The sequence below is a fragment of the Dendropsophus ebraccatus genome, chromosome 14 (assembly GCF_027789765.1).
Source record: "Dendropsophus ebraccatus isolate aDenEbr1 chromosome 14, aDenEbr1.pat, whole genome shotgun sequence".
NCBI lineage: Eukaryota > Metazoa > Chordata > Amphibia > Anura > Hylidae > Dendropsophus > Dendropsophus ebraccatus.
The window spans coordinates 63,904,664-63,927,011 of record NC_091467.1 but is presented as its reverse complement, the minus strand read 5'-3'; the positions used below and the strand labels follow the sequence as shown (position 1 = coordinate 63,927,011).

The 22,348-nt window shown below is 43.3% G+C and overlaps 1 protein-coding gene across 1 annotated transcript in view; it reads right to left on the bottom strand.

The window, feature by feature from the left end:
- The window catches only part of DNAH9 (dynein axonemal heavy chain 9), a 141,214-nt gene that overhangs the window by 99,063 nt on the left and 19,803 nt on the right, over positions 1 to 22,348 (bottom strand). The window contains exons 4-18 of the mRNA XM_069952168.1: positions 21,059 to 21,255; positions 18,673 to 18,828; positions 17,487 to 17,617; positions 16,571 to 16,782; positions 15,288 to 15,521; positions 12,120 to 12,287; positions 10,802 to 10,918; positions 10,523 to 10,673; positions 9,776 to 9,890; positions 9,444 to 9,512; positions 7,019 to 7,145; positions 6,075 to 6,330; positions 4,541 to 4,782; positions 3,101 to 3,236; positions 388 to 1,009 (exon numbers count right to left, since the gene is read on the bottom strand). Of these exons, the coding sequence (XP_069808269.1) occupies positions 388 to 1,009; positions 3,101 to 3,236; positions 4,541 to 4,782; positions 6,075 to 6,330; positions 7,019 to 7,145; positions 9,444 to 9,512; positions 9,776 to 9,890; positions 10,523 to 10,673; positions 10,802 to 10,918; positions 12,120 to 12,287; positions 15,288 to 15,521; positions 16,571 to 16,782; positions 17,487 to 17,617; positions 18,673 to 18,828; positions 21,059 to 21,255 (2,933 nt within the window). The remainder of the gene's footprint in view (positions 1 to 387; positions 1,010 to 3,100; positions 3,237 to 4,540; positions 4,783 to 6,074; positions 6,331 to 7,018; positions 7,146 to 9,443; positions 9,513 to 9,775; positions 9,891 to 10,522; positions 10,674 to 10,801; positions 10,919 to 12,119; positions 12,288 to 15,287; positions 15,522 to 16,570; positions 16,783 to 17,486; positions 17,618 to 18,672; positions 18,829 to 21,058; positions 21,256 to 22,348) is intronic.

Here is a 22,348-nt window from a genome sequence, read left to right as displayed (position 1 = left end):
TCTGCTGGTTGGGTAACTGTGTACACACATTACATTACTTATCCTGTACTGATCCTGAGTTACATCCTGTATTATACTTCAGAGCTGCACTCACTATTCTGCTGGTGGGGTCACTGTGTACATACATTACATTACTGATCCTGTACTGATCCTGAGTTACATCCTCTATTATACTCCAGAGCTGTAATCACTATTCTGCTGGTGGGGTCACTGTGTACATACATTAAATTACTTATGCTGTACTGATCCTGAGTTACATCCTGTATTATACTCCAGAGCTGCACTCACTATTCTGACCAGTGAAAATATGGTTGCAAACATTATTGTCCTCTTATTCCAGGATTTCATTGTGTTGCAGTGCAGACCCTCGCCTTTATGGTATCTCACCTGTTTGTTACATGGTCAATAAGATGCTGCTTGAACATCAGGCTCCATCTCTTGATCACATTAAGAAGGGCAGATTTGAAAGGCTGGGCGTCCACCTTCATCCAATAATCAAACACATTGACTGGCTCCATTTGGCTGACTTCTTCATAGATTTTCTCATAGGAGTCTATCTGTTGTCTGAACTGTAGTAAGGTGGGTGGTGTTTCTGGGACCCCATCATCAGCATGAGCTTCGATCTCTTCGGGGGTCAGTACATGGCCATACAGGAGGAACTGACGCATGAACTCCTTGCGGTCATCCACATACAGGTAGGCGTGCTGGTCAAAGGAGTTTCGATATTCAGCGCATGTGGTCATCATGTTTTGAACACTTTCCATCAGGAAGTTACGCATGTCTGCCAAGTCCGCCATGTCCTCCATATCCGCTTGGTAATTGGGGAAAGTGCTGGTTTTGGAGAGGCGAGGCACCAAAGAGGAAATTCTGTAGATATCGTTTATGAGGCCTTCTATGATGTCGTATAAGCCATCGCTGAACCCGAGATCCAGGGATGGTCGGAACACCATGTCAGGTATTACAAGGTCTAACTGTACTTCAAATAATGGAGACAGTCCGGCCTTGGCATCTGTAAGGGAATGGTGAAGGCCATCACAAATGGAAAGGAAGAGCACAACCGAGAACACCGATATATATTAGATGAAAATCCCGGCACTCATCATATCCATCATCATATCATTTTATTCGGTTTCATAACCACAATAGTGTGAACAGCAGAAAGCGTTTCGACCATATGCCTTTGTCAACTGGCAGTTGACGAAGGCATATGGCCGAAACGTGTTCTGCTGTTCACACTATTGTGGTTATGAAACCGAATAAAATGATATGATGATGGATATGGTGAGTGCCGGGATTTTCATCTAATATGTAGGTGTACACAAGCTGCTAAGATGTCTCCGTACATAAAGAAGAAGGGCTCCGGCTGCCTTTATATCTCTGTCGAACACCCTCAGAAACAGCATGGAGGGGGTTATAGAGCACTAATGGGCGGTATAAGCTTAGAATCCAGACATATAACACTTACTAAAGCTTTTCTGTGTGTGTCTCTTTCTTTCTCAACCCTCATCTCTCTATAGACTACTCGGGCAGCAAAAAGAGCATTAGAGTAGTACTGAGTAGTGTAAGCAGTGTAAGTGAACCCAGTACTGGGCGTAGATATAACACTAAAGGCCCTATTCCACGGAACGATTACCGTCCGTATTCGGCCGATATCGGCCGCTACAGACGATAATCGTCCCGTGGAATAGAGTGCAACGATCAGCCGACATTGTTCATGTTGGCTGATCGTTGCAGTCGCTTGTTTTTCAACATGTTGAAAAACAAGCGACTGATATAGCAGCGATCTGCTGCTGGCGCTCCGTTGAATAGGAGCTTCGGCAGCAGACGCTGCTATATCCTTTGGGCTGCCTGGGCGATCAGCGATCACCCGGGCAGCCCCCCCGCAGCTCCCCGCCTCCCGCACTCACCCGCTCACTGCCGCAGCGCCGAATAGCGGCAGCGAGCGGGGAACGAGGAGCAAAAGACCCTCTTAAAGACCCGTGGAATAGGCCCTTAAAGCTTTCAACAGCTTCCCTGTGTCTCTCAGCCTATGCCTCAGGGCCCTATTCCACCGGACGATTATCGTTCGCATAATGGTTAACGATCTCAAACGACCGCTATTGCGAAAGACCTGAAAACGTTCACTCATTTCCATGGAACGATAATCGTTACTTATGATGGTATTTGCAATCGTTTTTTCTTCACTATTTCTTCGCTATTGCGTTCGTATCTACTGCGGATGACCGAACGACGTCTTATTCAATGCGAACGATTTGGGAATGTTTTGCAAACGAGCAACGATAAAAATAGGTCCAGATCTTATGAAGCGATCAATGATTTCTCGTTCGGTTGTTAATCGTTAACTGCATTTCAACCGAATGATTATCGTTTAGATTCGAACGATTTAACGATAATCTGAACGATAACCTTATTTATCAAGGTTTACGTCTGGAAACGTGCATAAACCAGGCAAAAATCGAGGGCCGGACGGCTGAACAGAGAGGTTCTTTCCAGAGCACTGTGTCAGACTAGAAAGAATACACCCCTACCTGCAGGACATACAGCAACTGACATGATTTTTTTAATAGAAGTATATTACAAATCTTTGGCTAGAATCAGTTGATTTGAAAGATTTTAATTTTTTTCGGTGAACTACCCCTCTAAGAAAGCTTTGATCAAATCTTGAAGCATTGTGGTCATTTAACAAAACTTTTAACAGTTTGGATCTGAATGTTAAGACCCCCACAAATCACTAGAAGCCAGAAGAAGGACTTCTGAGCGCTTATCTCCTTGGCTATCTGCTCTCCCCATCTGGCTACAGGAGACAGGATTCACAGACTTACTATAGAATGGGTCTCCTTCAGCTGTGTACTTCTCCCATCTTGTCTTACAGATGGGTGGGAGTCTGAACACCCAAGACCCCAACCAATCAAAACGTTTGGCATGTCTCTACGATATGTGGAAAGTTTTTATAAATGACAGTAACATTTTATGTCACGAAGGCACGTCCAACAGGACACAGAGTATCAACACCCCAATGTGTTAATGATTGTGGCCCCCACCCGCTGTTAAGCTTTCCGGTGTAGAACTCCACCTCTATTAACAATTGAGGTCTGCTTACCCATGTTATCCATGATAAACTTCAGGGAACATTCAATAGCATTAAAAAACCCATCAAGAACCATCTCATCTATATAATCCACGTAAGCTTTCCACACGTCGGAGTCCAGGTCCGCAGAGAAAAGTTGCATGTTTTCCTGAAACAGAAAGAATTCTAATCAGAGGAGACAGACACCATTATACCTCCCCGTCCCCCATAGATATAGTTTTCATTTCCATTGGAAATGTAAGAATGAGAAATGGATACCTAGAGGGATCGGGTGAATGCATCTCCTCCATTAAATATCAGTGTTTCATTATTTTTTACAACCTTACATAAAAATTACCCACATAAGGCTGAACAGGTTGGTTTTAATTGAATTTTATACTTGAGGATGTACATAGTCCCCAGATCACATAATAACCCTGTATATTCCTACCAGGAGGCAGGTGGTTTAATATCTGCAGATTTCTGGTAATGATTCTGTAGTTGCTGGATGCAGGACGGTTAATATTCATCCGCACAGCTTCTGTTTTCTTAAAGGAGAAGTCTGGCCAAAAAATTTATTAAAGTATTGTATTGCCCCCCCCCCCCAAGTTATACAAATCACCAATATACACTTATTACAGGAAATGCTTATAAAGTGTTTTTTTCCCCTGCACTTACATCAAGGCTTCACTTCCTGGATAAAATGGTGATGTCACTTTATGGAAAACATGGTGATGTCACTTCCTGGATAACATGGTGATGTCACTTCCTAGATAACATGGTGATGTCACTTCCTGGATAACATGGTGATGTCACTTCCTAGATAACATGGTGATGTCACTTCCTGGATAACATGGTGATGTCACTTCCTGGATAACATGGTGATGTCACGACCCGACTCCCAGAGCTGTGCGGGCTGTGGCTGCTGGAGAGGATGATGGCAGGGAAATGCTTAATGTCCCTTCAGCGCCCTGTGTCCCTCAGCGTCCCCCTGCCATCATCCTCTCCAGCAGCCACAGCCCTGCACAGCTCTGGGAGTCGGGTTGTGACATCACCATGTTATCCAGGAAGTGACATCACCATGTTATCCAGGAAGTGACATCACCATGTTATCCAGGAAGTGAAGCCTTAATGAGTAGTGCAGGGAAAGAAGCACTTTATAAGCATTTCCCGTAATAAGTGTATATTGGGGATTTGTATAACTTTTGGGGGGCAATATTTTACTTCTATATCACTTTATTATTTAAAATCACCTTTTTACAAGTCACTTTTTTCACAACTTTCTTGTGCTCCACTAAGTGGAAGAGATATATATATATGTTTGTTCTTTCTAAGTTTTCTGGTTCAAGTACATAATAATGTATAAAATTCTGTCACAGCCACAAAGTCATGCCACTATGGCAGTATATAAACTACTGCTGCAGGCCACAATGGCGGCAGATTTATCATTTCCACTGACTAGTATAATTTCACCTGCACAAGTTGGTGAATTTTGTTGCCGGATTCCCGTATGAGGTTATATCTCTTCTCCAGGCGTTCGCTTCGATCATCAAGGTTGAGGAGACTGTCTTTCTTGCCATCCTTTCTCTCAAATATGGGCAGCACCCAGGTCTTCATAATGGACTGGATTTCTTCCACATTGTCTCTGGCCTTCTGCACCCTTCTCTCCAGATCGTGGACACTATCTCTAACTTGCTGGATGTAATCCCAAACTCCTTCACAAAGAGATAATCAAAGACACTGTAAACTTTGCTCAGATACACCATTAAGGCAGCGGTCCGCTTTGCATTGAAGATATACAAGATACAGTACAATATGTGTCGATGTGTGATGCCTTGTTTTTTTGCAGAGTGAGATGCTGTGTTTATGGATGCCATTCAAAATACCTAAGACTTTTTAAAATTGCTTTTTAATCCATGTTTTTCAGGCAGCGAGGCGACAAAAAAATACATTTTGGTATTACATTGGTAAATACATTTTTTCTTTTAAATCAACTGGTTTTATAAAGTTATACAGATTTGTAATTTACTTCCAGTACTTATCAGCTGCTGTATGTCCTGCAGGCAGTGGTGTATTCTTTCCAGTCTGACACAGTGCTCTCTGCTGCCACCTCTGACCATGTCAGGAACTGTCCAGAGCAGGAGTTGTTTTCTATAGGAATTTGCTGCTGCTCTGGACAGTTCCTGACATGGACAAAGGTGGCAGCAGAGAGCACTGTGTCAGACTGGAAAGAAAAAAAATCACTTCCTGCAGGACATACAACAGCTGATAAGTAATAGAATTTATTTTAACATTTTTAAATAGAAGTAAATTACAAATCTATATAGCTTTCTGAAACCAGTTGATTGATTGATATTTTTTGGCTGGAGTAGCCCTTTAACAGCTAACGCCTGTCACATATGTATTGGGTACAGTTATGAACCCCATCCCATGCTCCCCTTATGCCACCATGATGTAACAATATGGCTGGGTTCACACTACGTTTTTGCAAAAAACGGATGCAAGTGTGTGCATTGAATTCCATTGTAAAGAAAACAACATATCTAAATGGATCCGTTTTTTTTAACGGACACAAAAATGAGGTCGACTACGTTTTTGTGTACGTTAGAAAAAAACGGTATTTAATGGAAAAACGGATCAAAACGGATTCACACACATCCACGGATTCACATTATAAACTACTGTTAACCCCTTAATGTCCTGTAACATAGGCTGGGTTCACACTACGTTTTTGCAATCCGTTTTTTTGCCAAAAACGGATTGCAAAAACGTAGTGTGAACCCAGCCTATGTTACAGGACATTAAGGGGTTAACAGTAGTTTATAATGTGAATTCAGTATAATGACGCAGCATATTCTTTGTTGAGATTTTATACAGACTGTCATTCATTAGTGTTACCAATAAGGATTTTAGACATTTCTATAACCGCCTGACAATCCAGACACCCAGTAGGAACCATAGTCAAATTAAAAGGAGTTTTAAGACTAACATTTACACAGAACCCTACCGTGTGCTTTCCAGTTTAATGTTTCTTCTGCTGATTTAAGGCGAACATCAATGGCCTTAAGCTGCCCCTCCACCAGGGGGAACTCCACCTCCAGTATGGTGCTTATTACTTTGTTGTACCAGTTGGTGGTGAGTTCCAGGTTTGCAGTGTACTGTCTGTAGGACTCCTTGGTAGAGAAGATCTCTTCAGCCTCCTTTGGTATGGTATCCATACGAAGTGTTTGGAGGTATTTTACTTCCCGAAGCACAGACACCAGCTGTAAAAAGGTGACAGAAATATTTAGCTTATGCCCTACCTGCACATACATAGGTTATATATAGGATAATAATAACTTGCAAGTGGTAAGAATACACTACAGGGCCCCCCCGTAATGTGTGCTCCTTGATGTTTGCTATGGCGCCTCCTTTTAATTGTCATCTGCCTACAGACATTTATGTTAGACTTCTTTATAAAATGACCTGGATTGAATTTTAAGGTACTGTCTGGGTTACATAACACAGCATCATATTTCCTATTAGGAAATTAAAGTGGTTATCCGTGATGAGAAAACCATGTCCGCTTTCTTCCAAACCAGGAGACACCTGTCCACAGTGTGTATGGTAGCAGTTCTGTCCTATTCACATCAATGAAGCAGAGTTGGAATTCCAGACACAGCCCGTGGACAGTTAATGTATCTCACTGAACACAGCCTTGTCCTTCTAATACTTGCTGATTCCCTGTTCAGGATCCCCCTCAGAGTGTAGCACAGTTATAGAGCATCTGGAGGACCCGTCCTGCATTACACACCACCCACTGATTTCATTGAGAACTGTAATGCCTCATTACCATTGCGGTGGTGCTGCAGGAAAACTAAACACCAACATTACAGCTGACCACTGGATTTCCTAACCTAATCTATATACATTGAGACAAGACCTATACATTGTAGTTCAATATTAAGTTACCTGAGGGTCAAAATTGACTTTTATGAGCTTGGAGCCTTCATCACGAGTGAGGATAGGTCGCATAAGATTATACTGAGACTTCTCCGATACTGTCTGGCACCATTCTTCATAAAGCTTCTCTATGTACCTGTAAAAAGATAAGTATAGATACTTCATGTCTACATCTGTCTTTTGGAATGTGAGGTGGTCTGAAATACTCTGTGCTGCCGAATAACTGCTACATGCTCCTTCCCCTATTGGGGCCCCCCAAGAAGATCACACACCCCTCCACAGAAATACTCTGTGCTGCTGTGGACCCTGCCCTTTCCACTATGCAATTAGCAGTCTGTGACCTTCCACAAGATCAGCACACTCCTCTCCTGAAATACTCTGTGCTGCTGGAGAACCCATCTATCTTTCTTCACTACTTCATTCCTCTGAGCCTTTGTACTTGTGTTTTCATATGACCGTCCCTGCAGCCATTGTTACTATAGACAATTTATTCCCTGCATACAGCAGTGCCTTTATGGCCAGCGGCTGCACTCTTGCACTTTGGGGCTATGTTCACACAACGTAAGTTTCCGGCCGTAGCGCGTTCCGTGAATAAGCGGCCGGAGATTTACGTAGTTTGCGTACAATGGAAAGTATACGATCTACGGCGGCACAGTTCACACTACGTAAGAACTTACGCCCGGATCGTACGCAGCGCCGTAAAAAATGAACCAGACCATTGTTTGAGGATGAAAATGCTGTAACTTACGCCCCTAGCGTAACATGCGGTCCCGTACGTAGTGGTGATTTCTTCATTTTAGCACTTTGATTTGCCAATCCAAAAGGTTCTGTGGGGTGTCCGGGGCTAGGCGAAGATTTCCAAGTAAAAGACAGCTGTCAGATCGCTCCGTAGGGCGCTTGGGAAGCGTAAGTAGACTACGGGCGTAAGTTCGCGGACCGTTCGTAGCCGGCCACAACTTACGTAAATCCCCGGCCGGAGTTTAACACGTATATGTCCAGCCGCGAAAATATGCGGCCGGACATATACGTAGTGTGAACATAGCCTTAATGCTACATGAAATGTAAAATACACAGCCTGCAATCATATGGAGTTGTGTGACTCCGGGAAACTTTATTATGGTCAGGAGATCTTTTTATCAGGTACAACAACATATCTAAAGAAATACACACGCATGTACAGTATATACATACAGGAAAGCACAAGGAAATCCTGATTAGTTGACTGCACGGTGGAAGTTTTATTGGCTGTAATGTGAGTTATTGAAGACATTACGTGTCTATGGAGCAGGTTCCCCAGATGTGGTAGCAAGACATAAATCCTTACCACATATTTAGTCCCGAGTAAAATGTGTCAAAGACTGTCATACAGCAGTATTCCCAACAGTCTACATAGCTGGCTGTGTAACACCGCTTTTTTTCTCTCATTTCAGTCAGTCATTAGATGGGATCAGAACTGCAGAACGATTATTGGTTTCCCATATTCAGAGAAATTAATTTTTTTTTTCAAGGGGGGGCATAGACTAGACAGATAGTATGGACAGATAGATAGATAGATAGATAGATAGATAGATAGATAGGAGATAGATAGATAGGAGATAGATAGATAGATAGATAGATAGATAGATAGATAGATAGATAGATAGATAGGCAATGGGCTTCCTTCTCTGGAGAGAGGGACATCTGGCTATTCCCGTGTTTTGTGACTCGTAACTGAGGCTCCACGGACCCCTTTTTTGCATAGATAGATAGATAGATAGATAGATAGATAGACTATACAGCTAACAGCAGATTGCATGGTATATTCCTTCCCACATCCGTCAGCCCAGAAGTAAATCCGGACTTTACGGCGGGTGTGCAGCCATCAGGATTCTGTGTTGCCCATTGATCTGGAGCTGTAATTAAGATTTCTCATCCTGCCCACAGCCCAATTACCGAGCTCTGTCTATATCAGCCTCTGACTTCACACGAGTCTCCGGAGGACAGGACTTTGTAGAGAACCAATTAAACCTGATAAACTGCACCGTGTGCCTGTACGAAGCAAAACCGCGGTCGATCCCCGGTGTACGCAGGAGGCAATGCAACTACTGCTGGGTTTAAAGAGCATTTCCTAGTAAAAAAGCTTGGAATCCCCAGTGACTATAGAAGCCTGGGAGTTGTCTAAATTCATCAAGTTGCAAAATAAAGAGAGAAAAAAAAACCCAATCCAACTTTGGGAAAGTTGGGTGGTAATCCTTACAGAGGTTCTCATGTACTTCAGATACGTGTAGTTATATAACACCCGCATAACTAGACAATTTTGCTATCCGGGGCTCAGTAAAGCTGGGTGCCATAATGGTTGCCACTCAACTTATCTGGAAACTGAATGAAATCTTCTGCCCAACTTACCCAGTATCAAACCTCATGGACTGGTTGAGGAGCACAAATTAATACTTACCGGTCCAACAGAGACATCATCTCCTCGTACTTCTGCTTCATTCTTTCACCTTCCTCAGACTCCATACATCTGATAAAATAAGCCCAAAGTATTCATGAAGATGCACCACCATTATGGCTGCCGTACTAAGTATATCAGTACTTCAAACACCAGTGCACAAAACAGTGGAACTGCCGCCCATAGCAACCACACAGATAAATTCTATCAGGTATACGAAAACTGGCATGTGGCGAATAGCTAGCACCCCCCTCACACTTGTTCACACTATGTGACTGGCTGCTCCCCATTATTGCCTGATATAATAAAATGGCCGAGGACATGGGAAGACTCACGGGTGTGTGATATGGCGGAAGTTGCTGTACGGCGCCTGCAGCCTCTCTCTCAGTTCTTTCGCCCAGTTCAGATTCCCAGAGACCAACGGCATATTCTTGTTAATCTGTGGATATCCTACCAGACAGAATTATGCAATGTAAGAAAAATGTAAGGTACGTTACGGCAATATTTACATGTATTTGTATATTATATTCTGATGTCAGACTATACAGAATTATGGGGGGGGGGACAGGCCACACATCTTGCAGTTCCTCCTTCTCTTACTTCAGGAAGAGAAAGTGAGCAGGTGAGTACACACTGTCTGCTATATTCTGTTGGCTCATTATGGTGAATACTAGATGGGAATGAGGACATCCTATAGGTGCATCCTGATTTGATTACATGAGGATGTTTAGATGAATTTTTGGATGGCCCTTTCTTGTAGCACTGTATTGAAGATACATAGATTGGCTAGGTCTAGGTCATGTGGCTACAAAATGTGGGTATACTGATTGAAATTACATAGATGAATATGTAGAAGCAACTAATTGCAGAGCACTAGAGTGCTGCTGTTTCTGGAAGAAAGAGGTCAAGCTTGGATAACCCCCTTTAAGAATATTAAAAGTCACTTGTGGCATTGTGATTTTGTTGTGACTAATTTTGTATATTTTACAGTAGGATAAGTTTTATCTTGTAAGTACGTCAGGATGGCTGCCATATTGTAGGGTGTCAGAAAACATTTCTCGCACAATGACGCAATAACAGACCTTGTTCTGTGATCTCCAGCACGTGTTGGTCATAGATGGCTTTTGAGGTGTCCAGTTCTTCCTCAAACATGGTGATAAGCAGTGGGTACTTATCAAAGGCATCCTGTGCAATGATGGGCCTGTCCAGGAGGCTTCCAAACATATCCAGTAGCTGGCAGAAAAACCAAAACCATGACACAGTTACGGCAGGTAAAACTCACCAAGCACTAAAACACAGACAAGTGACCCTGATTATTGATTGCCCGTTACACAGAACAACTATCAGGGATAACTACATACCCGAAACGCATGCTCCAGGCCGGAAGTGTCTTCAAATGCCAGGCAGAATACCGTCCCCAGCCTCCTGTCCATGTCCTTAACATTCAGCTTGAAATCCGAGACATCGTCCTCAAATTCCTACAAAAAAGGAACAATAGACAATGAGCAGAAATACCTGTATGGAATAAGCATTTATGGTGTCTCCAGCTCTCTGATGGTGGATTTTATTCTGGTCACTAGATCTCTATGGTATCATGTTTTGCCTTTGCATTATAGTTGCTTCCTACTAAGGATACATTTCATACAGGACTATAGAGTGTAAGGCCTCATTCACACATCCATAGTAAGGCCTGTGATTGCCGACACCACTAAGGATGTGCATTCGTAGTTGTCCACAATCCAGATGTCTACATAGTGATCCATGCTGTAATTGCAGATCCATACTAGGACCTGTCCTTTTTTTTTGCAGCACGGATAACTATCTGTGGACGTGAAAGAGGCCTTTAAAATGTAGGAGTCCATAGTGCGGTCTGTAATTATAGGCTACATTAGAGATGTGTGAATGAGACCTAAGAGCTGGAGAGCACAGTGACTTTTCCTTACCATCTTCTTTTGGTTGTTAATTAGAGATGAGCGAACCTGGAGCAGCTGGAGTCCATCCGAACCCGAACTTTCGGCATTTGATTAGCGGTGGCTGCTGAACTTGGATAAAGCCCTAAGGCTATGTGGAAATCATGGATATAGTCATTGGCTGTATCCATGTTTTCCAGACAACCTTAGGGCTTTATCCAAGTTCAGAAGCCTCCGCTAATCAAATGCCGAACGTTCGGGTTCAGATCGACTCAAACCCAAACCCGATTCGCTCATCTCTATTGTAAATCAAAGTTTGTCTGTTCATCCGATACTCATCAATTTAACAAGCTGCCCGTACACTGCGGGTGAAGAAGCTATACCCCTGTCCTCTCAGCACAGGGCCATCAGCCTAATCAAAGTCTTTCATTAGCTCCTTAATAAACTGGTGTCAGAGGTGACTTACAGAATCACAATTGAGATGTTGTTTAAAAGAAAAAGAGACTGATGAGAACTGGTCACCGTCTGCACTCAAGTGAAGTGGAAATCTAACCAGGAAACCACATAAGAGTGCAGTGATGAGGCTCAGGTCTGCCACCTGGTGGTAATTTTAAATGCTGCTGACAGGTCCACATTTGCTTACAGAAAATGTTCTGACTACAAACTTGTTGTCAGTTTCCAATAACAACCAGCAAAATCTGACTGTAAAATGTTGTGCACAAGAATCCTGCAGGAAGCAAGGCTGGCATCTTCTGCAGGCCGTCCTCACCTTGTTCTCTGTGTCCAGGCAGTCGTACGTTCTCTCAGAGAACACTTTATACGCATCTTGGAACTCCAGGTACATATCAGCCACCGTCCGGCTAAGAACTTTCCCTTTAATGCCGCCAAACTCTAATTTCTCCAGTTTCATCATATCCGCAGCTGTAAGTAATAAATCCTGCAGAGGAAACAGAAAAAATACAACAATACAACTAAATAAAACATTGCAAGAGATATGAGCAGCTGATACACTGTTGCTTATTGCAGCATACTCTGCAGAACAGCTGATCATTGTCATCCATTAAGTATTGGGATGTACTGATTTGTGAGTTGTAGTTTTACAACATTGAGGTTCTGCAACAGTTTGTCAGGCCACGATGGGAGTTGTAGTTTTTCACCGACTGCAAAGCAGCAGGTTGGGGGATATTTATTGAAGCAAAACCAAACCCCTTAGAAGACTCGTACCTATGCTGAACCGTACTACATATAGAAGGGAATTGTTTACTCGTAAACAGCCATCTGGGGCTTTACAAACGTATTGATGGAGGATCCTTCTGCCCACACTGCTGTAAAGGGTAATGGGAGACTGTGTGACGATCGATAGACTTTGTATTCAGCCTCTGTGAATCCAGGAGGAGAGAGCACAATGTTCCTCGACGTGTCCATTAGTTTAAGAGCGTCGCAGCCTGAGCCTTTCTGCCATGCAGCAAAATACAAAGGCAAAAACTACACTAAGAACATGAATAATTAAAATCTGGAGCGTTCACTGTTATAAGTCCTACCGCGGAACATGCCAGGGAGCAAGCTAAAGAGAAATACACAAAAAGGATGGGGGCTGAAACATTAAGCCTTGATACTCTGGCGATCTTGGAGTAAATGTCCGCCCACCTATTAAAGGGTTTGTATTTTCAGTACTACGGGGAAGGGGCAGATTTTACCCTTTTCCGTGGTATAAGCCAGACATAAGCCCGGCTCACCTGATCAGGGAAGGGGGCGGGGGCCTGGCGGGGAAGCATTTAATTTATTAAGGTTTACGCCTGTAAAAAATGGGGCAGGGCTTTATTAAAGACCAGGTGATAGATTTCTTAAAGGGTTTAGCAAAACATGGCCCCTTTCTTACAGAGACGACACAACTCTTTTCTCCAGTTCAGGTGCGGTCTGCAATTAAAGGAGAAGTCCCACCAAATTAAAAGAAAGTCAGGAAGCTAAGGGGGTGCGGCAAAATAAAAACATACTAAACTTACCCCGTAAGTGCCCCGTAGCACCGCTTCTGGCTTCTGTTGACAGACGCTGGTGACCTCCAGCTTTCCTGGCTGCAATGTCCCGTCCCGTCCCGTTATTGCCCGCTCAGCCAATGGTTAATTTGTATTGTTTTATGTTTATTTGAGTACGGAATAGTGCAGGGTTTTTTTTATGGGAGTCTATGAATGATGGAAGCCACTAAGTGGCATTTTTAATAGTCATACATCCGAGCTACACGTTGGGGAAATTACCCAAATGTATACCTGATGCACACTGCTTAATACACTGATAGGAAAGCTGAATGACAGGCATGGTCACACTGTAGCGCTGACCATATGGAGAGTCATCCAGCTTTCCTAAAAGCAAAAATAACACAAGAAGAAGGGGACAACTCTATTGGTGGAGTATATCGATGCAGGACGAGGGCTGCCCTTTACTATTAATGACAACAATATCCTCTCTGGCAGATTACAGCCCTCCATATCATGAGAAGGCAGCAGACACATTAACCACCGCTGTGCTCTTATATTAATGGACTGCCGTGGAAGTCATAATGACGCACAGCTGTTTTTTAGAGCCGCTCTGACAAGAGAAGAAGGGGGGGGGGGTCAAATGCTTTAATTTAGTCATTAGGACTGACTGCTAAATGGTACATATGACAGGGTTCATGTGTCGCCGGTCTTCTCCTCCATCCAGAGCAGCAGCGGGATCGTCTGCAAACCTCTAAAAATATCCTACTCTGGAAAGTAATTACCTCTGTGCAGAGAATTGGATTGAGGTGCAATAAAGCGGCGGCTGAGCGGGGTTATATGTACGGAGAGAGGTCAGTCCTATACAAATGAGTGGATTTCAGTCTTCATTAAAAGGTGTCTGGAGAAAGTGACTGCTGAGTCCTGCTTCACATCAGACTCTGGTTGTAGCTACTTGAAACTTAAAGAGCAACTAAAGTCCATATTATGATCATCAAAGGTGCAGGAATAATAAAAAACACAGATAGACAGATAGATAGACAGGAGATAGATGGATAAATGGATGGATGGATGGATAGGAGATAGACAGCAGTATCTGTATATACTGACAGCAGCTCCCTGTGTACTCACTGTATATACTGACAGCAGCTCCCTGTGCACTCACTGTATACACTGACAGCAGCTCCCTGTGTACTCACTGTATATACTGACAGCAGCTCCCTGTGTACTTACTGTATATACTGACAGCAGCTTCCTGTACTCACTGTATATACTGACAGCAGCTCCCTGTTTACTCACTGTATATACTGACAGCAGCTCCCTGTGTAGTCACTGTATATACTGACAGCAGCTCCCTGTGTACTTACTGTATATACTGACAGCAGCTCACTGTGTACTCACTGTATATACTGACAGCAGCTCCCTGTGTACTCACTGTATATACTGACAGCAGCTCCCTGTTTACTCACTGTGTATACTGACAGCAGCTCCCTGTGTACTCACTGTATATACTGACAGCAGCTCCCTGTGTACTCACTGTATATACTGACAGCAGCTCCCTGTGTACTCACTGTATATACTGACAGCAGCTCCCTGTGTACCACATAGACCTAAAATCAGACTCCCCTCCTCCAGGCTGTGCTGTCCTGCTCTGCTTTATTTCTGTCCATAAAATGGCCGACATGGAGGAACATGTGACCATGTATAGTTTTACCAAAATCCCAATCTAGTCTTTATTGAAGACAAAAGGAGGATGCAAGTGGCGGAAAAAAACTGGGAGACTGGGCACTGACAGACACTATGGCGTCAGGGATGATGAGAGTTGTAGTGGTATAAATAATGGCTTTAGTCGGACAATGCGTTCTGATTGGGGTCCCTCTCATCAGGTCCATATCCATCGTAGAAAGAAGGGTTTTACCCATATGCTTTATGTGTCAAATGAACCGTCTCCCCCTTGCAGAACTCACCTCTATAGTTTCCAGTCTCTTTATGAAGCACTCCAGTCTTGCAAACACAAGTATGGAAGGAAAATCCCACATTTTCACTTCTTGTCCATCTTTAAAATAGCTGGGAAGCTTTTCTCTGCTCTCTTCAAATGTGCTCATCAGAAATCGCAGGATGGAGAGAACCTCCTGGACTCGGCCCACGCTTTCTTCTGTTTCCCCTTTCAACAGGTCTTCTGGGTTTAGGTAGTTCCGAGCCTGCGCCATACCAGAGATTATACATGAACATTTAAAATTAAGGCAAGTTTTCAGCAGGCAAAGTTAGGTGTCAGAAAGTTATATAGATTTGTAAATTACTTCTATTTCAAAATTTCCAGTTTTCTAGTACTTATCAGCTGCTGAATGTTCTGCAGGAAGTGGCGTGTTCTTTCCAGTCAGACACAGTGCTCTCTGCTGCCACCTCTGTCCATGTCAGGAACTGTCCAGAGCAGATGAGGTTTTTCTATGGGTATTTGCTGCTGCTCTGGACAGTTCCACTACTTCCTGCAGGACACACAGCAGCTGATAAGTACTGCAAGACTAGAGATTTTTTTTAAATAGAAGTAAATTACAAATCTGTATAAGTTTCTGACACCAGTGAATCTGAAAGAAAAAAAAAATCACTGGAGTACCCCTTTAATGATGACTGTCTAAACCAGATGCAATTGTAGAAAACCCTGGTTGTCGCAGCCAAAAAGGCATTAGTTGTCATCCGGATTTCTACCCTTTTTTTCCATCAAAGGGCCGGCCATACGACAGAACGCTGTAAGACACATTCTGGCGTAAGGCGTGTCTGGTGTTCTGAGCGCACTACTAGGCCATGCTCACATGTTCTCTGAAAAGATCTTTGGCGCTGCAGAGTTCTGATGCGGGTGCATCCATGCACGCCCGCATCAGAACTCCCCACTGCACACAATGAAGCAAGCGGACGGAGCCGCTCGCTTCATTGTGTGAACTGACAGGTCTTTCTGCAGCCGCTATTCACTGAATCGCAGCCGCAAAAAACTGAAATGTGAGAGATCCCATCCCATAGAAGGCTAAGCAGTGTAGCTTTTTGTAAAAAGTACGGTCGTTGTTGCAAAAAGTTACATTGTGTGAACATAGCCTTAGCACACCAGATGCTTTAAACTGTCCCATTTAAATGAATGGGATCAGTTCAAAGATGCGTTCCCCTCTGGTGCTTTTCCGCCGGATGAAAGTAATCCCATCTAAGACTGAAAAATCCAAGTAGTTATTGCATTAATTTTGGGTGGCACTAAAAGACGTACCTGCTGGATGAACAGGTTGCAGATTTCTTGCATCAGGACGATAATCCGCACAGGGGTATTGTAATATTTGGACTGAGACCACACCAGGGACAACACGTGCATTAGAGGAACAATCATTGGTTTCACTTCATTGAATTCAACATTCTCTATTTCTTCAAAATGTCGCTGGAGGGGCTTCAGATAGAGATTGATATCCTGAGCTTCTGACAGGGCTGGAAATAGGGACAAGATATAGATAGTTGGGATACAGGTTTAAATGGGTATTTCAATCTCAAACAAAGGATATTCCCTAAATGTCTGGTAGATGTGAGTTCAACCTCTGGGTCCCAGACCCCTCCGGCCTGCTGCTTCCAATTATAAAGCTTTGTAGTAGGCCCAATTGTCTACAATGGATACAGCCAATACGCATTGTCAGACTGATGCTGCGATTATCGTTTGAATTTGCAGGATAACGATCGAATTCGAACGATAATCGTTTGTGGAAATGCAGCGAACGATCAAACGACGAGCGAGAAATCGTTCATTTCGTTCACCGATTTTACCTATGTGCGAGATAGGGTGCGTTTACACAGAGAGATTTATCTGACAGGTTTTGGAAGCCAAAGCCAGGAATGGATTTGAAGAGGATAGATCCCAGTCTTTCCTTTATGACCTGATCCCTGTTTATAGTCTGTTCCTGGTTTGGGCTTCAAAGATCTGTCAGATAAATCTGTCTGTGTAAACGCACCAATAGGCTTAAGTGATCGCAAAACGATCGCAAAACAAATTTTCCATAAGATATATTGTTCCGTCTAAACGCTGATCGATATTAAAAAAAATCGTTACTTCGAAATCAGTCCCACAAGTTTACAATCTGGACCGCTGGTGATTGTACAGCCAGTACAATTATATATTGATGGAGCAAGTGTCACTTTACCTGCCACAACATCCCTGAACAAGGCTTTGAATGCTGGAAAATAGCTGCTCTCCACTTTCTCAAGCAGCTCGGCCATCTTGCGCACCTTCCTGGTTTTCAGCTGATTGTATATACATTCTAGGTCTGCATATCTGCAAAAACGAAAATAAATAAAAAATAGTGCAATGATTAATAATAATAATAGTAATAATAATAATAATAATACAGATTTAGAAAGACAGTGAAGTAAAGGAATAGGCGGAATATTTACCATTAAAGGGGTACTCCAGTGAAAATCTTTTTCTTTCAAATCAACTGGTTTAAGAAAGTTATAAAGATTTATAAACAGGTGGGTGTGTACTCGAGCGCTGTCTGTGTGAACTAGCTGCGTACTAAAGACAGATGGGATCACCTGAATATCCCAATAGTAGTACAAACAAAAAACAAAGTAATTGTACCTGTTCCTCGCGGAACAGGTACAATTGCTTTGTTTTAAGATTTATAAATTACTACTATTTCAAAATCTCCAGTTTTCCAGTACTTATCAGCTGCTGTACGTCCTGCAAGAAGTGGTGTATTCTTTCCAGTCTGACACAGCGCTCTCTGCTGACACCTCTGTTCATGTCAGGAACTGTCCAGAGTAGCAGCAAATCCACTCAGAAAACCTCTCCTGCTCTGGACAGTTCCTGATATGGACAGAGGTGGCAGCAGAGAGCACTGTGTCAGACTGAAAAGAAAACACCACTTCCAGCAAGACATACAGCAGTTTATAAGTATGGGAAGACTGGAGAGACACTGACAGTTTGTGTGTGGTATTGCAACTTAGTTCCCTGAGGTGTAATACCTCACACATACTGAGGACATTGTGGCATTATTTTTGAAGAAAGCACCTATGTCCAGGAAAACCCATTTCAGGGATTGTATGAATCATGAAAAACATAGCTGTTTTTTTTCAGAAAGAGCGACACTCTTGTCCATAGTTTGTGTCTGGTATTGCTGTTTAACACCAAGTACTACAATCTCGGATACAGCCAGTGGAGGGTGTGGGGCTGTTTCTGGAAGAAAGCGATAACCATTTTCTGAACTGCATTATTTTATTCATGGATGAACAGTTATCCTCCAAACACATCCAAAGCTGCATCCACACCTGTGGGCACCCACTCAGATGCTCCCTGGGATCTCATATCTCCAGTCAGTGTTATCTCACCTGTTTTTCCAGAAATCGAGCTCCACACTTGGGTTTGGATTCTTTCCCAGTAATAGTTGCTCGGCTGACTCTCTCTTGAGCACCCCGCGCACCTGATGGCTCCAGTGTATGATGGCAGACTCAATGGCGTGGACGATCGTTTTGTCCAGGTTGTCACTGAAGATGAAACAAATGAGATGTAGATAGACATATTTTATAGCAGAGGAACCTTCAACCCTTCAGCTGTTGCAAAACTACAATTCCCATCATGCCTGGACAGCCAAAGCTTCGCTTTGGCTGTCCAGGCATGATGGGAATTGTAGTTTTGCAACAGCTGGAGGGCAGAAGCTTCCCCGTCCCTGTTTTATAGCATGATGATTTGTACCGCTGCAGGGTGCTACTCTGTCCTCTGTAATGTCAGTGTGTGACCTCCCACAGGATCAGCACAGTCCTCTCCTCAAATACTCTGTACTTCTGGGGACTCTGCTCCCAACACTATGTCTTTTTCAATGTGTGACCTCCCACAGGATAAGTTTACGTCCCTCTTAAAATGTGCTTCTGGGGTGCCCTTCCCCTAACACTATGTTGAAATCCCACTTTTCCCCTGAAATACTCTGTGCTGCTGGTAACCTTGCTCCATTTACTGTTTAACTCTAAGTCTGTTTATTAACATGGCCAGCATCTTGTTCTCCTGAAATAATCTGTGCTGCTGTTGAGGGACCATACTATATTGCTCCTACCCCCTTGTGGTAATGAGAAATAAAACTCCTTTCCTGAAATACTCTGTGCTGCGGATGTGTCCTATTACACACCCTACTGTAGGCCTCCCAGTGCCAAGTATAAGAAGCAAGTGTGCCTGACTTGCATTTCCAGAGCGGGTCCTGGGATCGCGGTTTATTTTCCTGCTCTCTCCAGACCTCCTCTTGGCAGAGATCCGACTTTTTAATGCTTCTCTGCTATTTGATTTGTAACATATCAATAATCCTCCTTTTCTAACTGAGCGGCGTAACCGGATCAAATGAAATCAACATAAAGCGCAGATCAATAGCCTCATAAAACCCAGAATGCAGAGCAAAACTGCCATTAGTCGGGGCGGGATGTGACAAATATTTTTATAGCTCGGGATCGGTAATGTCAGTAATTATCAGACGTCGCCTGTTGAGTCTCTCCGGTGCTGCGAGAGTTAAGCCGACACAATGCTGCCTTGGCACCTGCCCGGTAACAGCAATGAATGAGATTACACCGGGTTCTGTCAGCCGTGGTTACACAACCGAAGTCTGGAAAGTTCACTCACTAATAAAGCACAAGAAAAATTCTGTAGCCTGAAACTATGACAAGTCCACAAAAACAAACTTCATGAAACGATTGTGTTTTTTGCTTGGAGTCTCACAGAGACTACGAGAACCTTCTGAGAGCAGAAAAGAGACTGAGGGTAATAGGAGCGTATATTTCCATCCATATTACAGGCCATGTTCCTATCTACAACCCGGTCTGACAGCACTATAGTCTATAGGGATCTATGATGTTGTCACAATGGGTCTCTACACCCACAAACAAGCCAGACCTGGGGCCATAATGTGGATGAAAAAATCCATCCGGCCCCAATCTGTAATTTACATCTGAAGTGTGTTCACCGGCACTAGAACCTTCTTGATAAATAAAGATGCTCCATCACAAACTAAGAACCAAAGTCCAATATAAACCTTGGCTGTATTTTGCAAGTCTTTCCAGTTCTCTGAATGCAGTGTAAGGCTATGTTCACACTACGTAAATCTACGGCCGTAGTTCTCGACGCAAAACTATAGCCGTAGTTTTGCGGGGTGGAACATAGCATTATTTGCTATGGGATCCCGGCGGGAGTGCACACACATTGTATACGCTCCGGCCAGTTCCCATACGGCGCCGCAAACAACTGACAGGTCCATTATTTGCGGACGAAATTCAATGAATTCCGCCCGCAGAAGGACCTGTCAGTTCACAGAGTGAAGCAAGCGGCCAGAGCCGCTCGCTTCACTTTGTGAACTGACAGGTCCTTCTGCTATGGGAAGCTCTGATGCGGGCGGGCGCTGATCTCTGCGCATCAGAGCTCCACGGAGGAAAGATCATCCAGCCGATACTTAAGTACCGACCGTGATGATCCGGGCTGAGACCGGCCGTTCCGTGACCCGGCCGGAGTCACGGAACGGCCGGTCTCATATGTAGTGTGAACATAGCCTAAAAAAGTCAGGTTGGTCCAGCACCATGGTCCATTTCAGTGGAGCATTGCATTGGATCCAGCTTGTTGCATTTGGATGGCTGTATATATATATTATATATATATATATATATATATATATATATATATATATATATATATATATATATATATATATATATACACATATATACGAACCCAGCCTCTACTTACTTCTTTTCACTGTCATAGTCAATGTATTCCACTTTCTCTGATCCTGAAGGTAATGGCAGCAATGTCTTCCCCCGCACCTGGCCAACCATGACAAAGGTGCTGCTTTTTAAGTTATTTACATGACGCATGACATCCTGAGACACGACGTGCGGCCAGTTCTGATGGTTCTTCTGATTGGCCAGGACTGGAACGATGACCTGTAAAGAAATGATGGGAGAGAGATTGTTCGTACATTCACATCACATTACAGAGGATATTACAGATACATGAAAAAGGAGCAGCTCCACATCTTTGTGTCTGTCACCCTATAAAGTGTCATTGGCGTTTCACAAAACTTTTGACATGTCATAGAGAGATGTCAAAAGTTTTGATCGGTCTGGATCTGAGTGTTCAGTCCCCTATCGATTGGGAGATAGAGCCGGAAGAAGACGACTCTAAGTTTTGTGGTCTCCCGGCTCTGTGTCACGTGATCAGTTGGACTTATCAGTCGGGCACCAAAGAGATCCATTATAAGTCTGACTGATAATGTGACACAGAGCTGGGAGAGGACCGGGCTTAGTGATCTCCCAATTGGTACAGGTCTGAACACTCAGACCCGGACTGATCAAAACTTTTGATATGGCTTTATGACATGCGAAAAGTTTTGTGAAACAAGGTAGGGGGTAGTTTGCTAAAAAAAAAAATCTTTCAAATCAATGGTGCCAGAAAGTGCCAGAGATTTGAAATTTACTTCTATTAAAAAATCTTAAGCCTTACAGTACTTATAAGCTGCTGTATGTCTTGCAGGAAGTGGTGTATTCTCTCCAGCTCTCTGCTGCCACCTTTGGTGAACAACCCCTTTGAAGCGGTTATCCAGCGCTACAAATACATGGCCACTTTTTCCCCACTCTCTTTTCTCCATATTTGGGTGGGGTTTGGAACCCAGTTCCATTGAAGTAAATGGAGCTTAATTGCAAACCGCACTTGAACTGGAGACAAGAGAGGGGAAAAGTGGCCATGTTTTTGTAGCGCTGGATAACCCCTTTAACTTAAGTGCTGTAATGTTCCCATGCAAAATGACTATATTGGGTAGTCTCTTATGTTGTCACTAAGCGTTATTCACTGGAACATAACGTTTAGGGGTGATAACCATGACTATGACTATAAACATGACTATGAGTGACTATGTATTATACGGTGCTTACAGACATTGTCTCCTCTGGTCTTTTAGAGTCTGGAATAGTCAGAAAATCCATCTCCATACTTTACACTGCAGTTTTGATCCATTATTGATCCATCTACAATTCCAGA